Source organism: Carlito syrichta, unplaced genomic scaffold (assembly GCF_000164805.1).
Source record: "Carlito syrichta isolate Samal-C Ts95f unplaced genomic scaffold, Tarsius_syrichta-2.0.1 Scaffold288832, whole genome shotgun sequence".
In the NCBI taxonomy this organism is placed as follows: Eukaryota; Metazoa; Chordata; class Mammalia; order Primates; family Tarsiidae; genus Carlito; species Carlito syrichta.
Genome location: NW_007232928.1, coordinates 1075 through 4399, shown reverse-complemented (window position 1 = coordinate 4399; position 3325 = coordinate 1075). Strand labels below are relative to the sequence as shown.

The window sequence follows — 3325 nt, the reverse complement described above, 5'->3', positions numbered from 1 at the left end:
AATCTAAAGGGACTAAGACAACATCTGGGTCAATGGTTCTTTAATGGAATTTTACAGTGCCTAGCACAAAAGGAGCACTGAAAAATATATATTTGCTTTGTTTAAAAATAAAAAAATAGCTGGGCTCGGTGGCTCAGCCTGTAATCAGTGCTTTGGGAGGCCGAGGTGAGTGGATTGCCTGAGCCTGCGGGTTCGAGACCTGCCTGGGCAACTTGGCGAGACCTCATCTCTACAATAAATCAAAAATTAGCCGGGCATGGTAGCACATGTCTGTAGTTCCAGCTACTTGGAAGGCTGAGGCAGAAGGATCACCAGAGCCCAGCAGGTCAAGGCTGCAGTGGCCAGAAGCAGCTGCACTCCAGTCTGGGTGACAGAGTGAGACTCCAACTCAAAAAAAAATTTTTTTTTCATATATATATATATATGAAACAAAGGAACTGAAACAGAAATGCTTGTGGGGGGGTTCCAACTGATATTTAATTTGGTGTAAGGGAGAAACTTTGCGTTAAAAATTAAGCCAAGAAAATGGACAGACAGCTCATGTGCACAATTTATTTGTGTTTAAATAACACCATTAAAACTGCAAAAGAAAGAGAGAGAGAGGAGTAGAGAAGCACCACACACCTACTGCCCAATCCCAGGGCTGTTCCCATGCTTCAAGCAGCAGGAGGAGAAGCAAAGAGGGTCATGAGTATCACAAACCCCAGCACGTCATCCTCTTTTGACTGCCAAGTGTAACCCAGCAGAGCTGCCAAAAAAGCTCCAGACAAATCAGTACAGCTAGGACGCTGGGGTCTCTGCAAGTAGAAGGAATATCAAGTCACAACTGTGCTCTCCTGGCTCTAGCTACATAGCATATTTTCCCCTCCACCCTAGAGAAGCTTGGCATATATTGCTCTCAAAAGCCTTAAATGGCTCCCTGCTTCCTAGACAATCCAATTCAAACTGTCACTGAAGACTCTTCTCAGTTACATATCAACTTTATATATCTTGTTATTTTTTAAAAAACAGGAGATATGTCTGTTTCTTTACCCACCATCTCCCAAGGGCCCACTCCCCTTGTCATACATTCTCACTCTCTGTGCCCTTGCTAACAATCACCAGATTACCTATCTGGCATGTTCTCTATGCTACCCCCACTTTGTCACAGTTGCCTAGCCTTGAGGCCCAGATCAAATTCCAAGTCTCCCAGAAAGACCTTCCCAAGGAGCCACACCCACTCTGAGTATCTGTAAGCCCACGTTGTTTATATGAGGGTTCTGATCTCTGCCACAAGATCTTTCTCTTCTCATCTGTAACACAAGATCTTTCTCACCAATTAGACTATTCTAGACCTGAAGTCCCCCTCCCAGCACCTAAGCCAGTGCTTTGTACATGGCAGTTAAGTCTACTGTTGTTGATGATAATAGACTGTACTCACTTAATTCAGAATCAGACCTGATGGTCCAATTGGGGTTCATGGTCAATCTAGGTGGCAGGACCAGTGGGACACAGAAGCGGCCACAGCCCGACTTGCAACACTTTTCTCCAGCTTGACAGTTCTCATCCATCATGCAGGTGACAATGCACAGGCCCACCAGAACTTTTGGACAGTCACCGCCCTGCCCTGCAGGCAAAACAGACACAGGTAAAGGGACAGGATGTCTGTCAGCTCCACTGTCTCCAAGTTCCCATCTAGGACTTAGACATGGAGGCCCCAGGTGAATCAACCCCTGACTCTAACTAGACCTTAGCCAAACTGGGAAACCATGAAGATAGAGGATCTGAGAATCTGTAGGGACTCAAAAGTCCTCTGAGGCAAGAGTTTTCAAAGAGTGCCCCAAAGGCAGTTCCCTTGAGGTAACTCAGGGGTTGATAACTCTGCAGATTTGGGGACAGGGCTGGGTGAAGTACAGAAGGAGCAAGGTTCCTAGACCACCACACTCTCCCCCATGCTTGGGCTTCATAGTGTCATTTTCTCAGGGAGGCCTTCTCTGTAACCCTGGACGAGATCTGATGCCTTGCTTTGTGCTCCTGTAGCACCCTGTATGCCTTCTCTCATCAAACTTTATTATAATTCCTTATTTAATTATCTATATTCCCTGATAGGCTATAAGCTACATAAGGTTAAGAGTCTGTCTCCAGCACCTTGAGCATTACCTGGCACAAAAGGAGCACTCAAAAATATCTATTTGTTTTTCTTTTTTAAAAATATCTAAAAAACAAAGGAATTGAAACAAATGCTTCAATTTGTGTGGGGGGTGGTTCCAACTAATGTTTAATTTGGGGCAGGGGAGAAACTTTATGGTAAAAATTAAGTCTGAAAACCAGTGATCCTGGGCAGTTTTACAGATAAAGAAGCTTCACTTCAAAAAGAGGGATTTGTTAACCCACGGTCACAGCAAATCCTTAACAAAATCAAGACCAGAAGCCACCCTGCCTGTCTTCCAGCCTAGGAGTTTTTCCTACTACCTCACACTGCCTTTCCCCTGGTTCTTTTAATGCCTACACTCTTTGGCCCTATAAGGAGGAGTTGCTTTGGGTTGGGGGACTAGGGAGACAGGAAGGATGAGAATTCTGGCTACTCGCAGGAAGGGAAAGAGAAGGCAGCCATGATGACTCCCTTCCAAGTAGACTCTGGGACTCAGGAAGCACTCAGGTTTCTTCCCAAAAGAGCCAACATACCTCCCTTAATGTCTCCACGGCAGGTATGGCCACAGCCAGTGCTGCAGCACTTATGCCCTTGGGGACAGGACTCATCACCATCACACAGTTCCTCACATGGAAGAGGGTCAGCAGGACATTTGCCACCAAACTCTGCCATAGAAACAAAGCATTGGAGCCCAGAGTGTTAATTACATTTTTCATTGTATCCAATATATATGTTTATATACTTACATGTATGTACTATATGGTACATATATATGTGTATTGTATATATGCAATACACTCTGATATTTTATATTCTATTTCTTCTTTTCCTTAATGCTGGCATAAACTTCTAAATTGACTTTGGCATTCACAGCCTGGACAACATAGCAAGACTCTGTCTCTGCAAAAAAACTTTTTAAAATTACCTGCGTGATATAACAACCGCAGTGGTGGCGGAATACGCAATACTGGCGGGAACCACTCGCACAAGCCCCCGGTGTTCAACGAGAAAGAGGAAGGAGACGGGGCAAGATGGCAACGGCATAGGTGAACTGGTGAGATTCTCTGAACGGACCAAGACTGCAAACTGCTGAATAGACAGACTGTAAAGCAGAGGGAAAAGTGAACAAAACCAGAAGACCCTCATAAGGAAGAACAGGTCATTGCAGAAGAGAAATAAAAGCAACCCCACCTT

At 44.8% G+C, this 3325-nt stretch overlaps 1 protein-coding gene across 1 annotated transcript; it reads right to left on the bottom strand.

Moving 5' to 3' along the window:
- Positions 1 to 539: 539 nt before the first annotated feature.
- LOC103256003 (WAP four-disulfide core domain protein 3) lies at positions 540 to 2822 on the bottom strand. The gene is made up of 3 exons (XM_008053893.1): positions 2665 to 2822; positions 1421 to 1606; positions 540 to 797 (listed from the first exon to the last, which is right to left on the bottom strand). The coding sequence occupies exons 1-3, from the start codon at positions 2801 to 2803 to the stop codon at positions 781 to 783; spliced, it is 342 nt and encodes a 113-aa protein (XP_008052084.1). The 5' UTR covers positions 2804 to 2822; the 3' UTR covers positions 540 to 780.
- Between the last annotated feature and the right edge of the window lie 503 nt (positions 2823 to 3325).

What these genes read in the sequence shown, in the direction of transcription:
- LOC103256003 (XM_008053893.1), bottom strand. Translation starts at nt 2,803, where the DNA reads ATGGCAGAGTTTGGTGGCAAATGTCCTGCTGACCCTCTTCCATGTGAG. An exon ending in CCGTGGAGACATTAAGGGAG is followed by an intron (nt 1,607 to 2,664) that starts GTATGTTGGCTC and finishes TTTTGCCTGCAG; the next exon opens with GGCAGGGCGGTGACTGTCCA.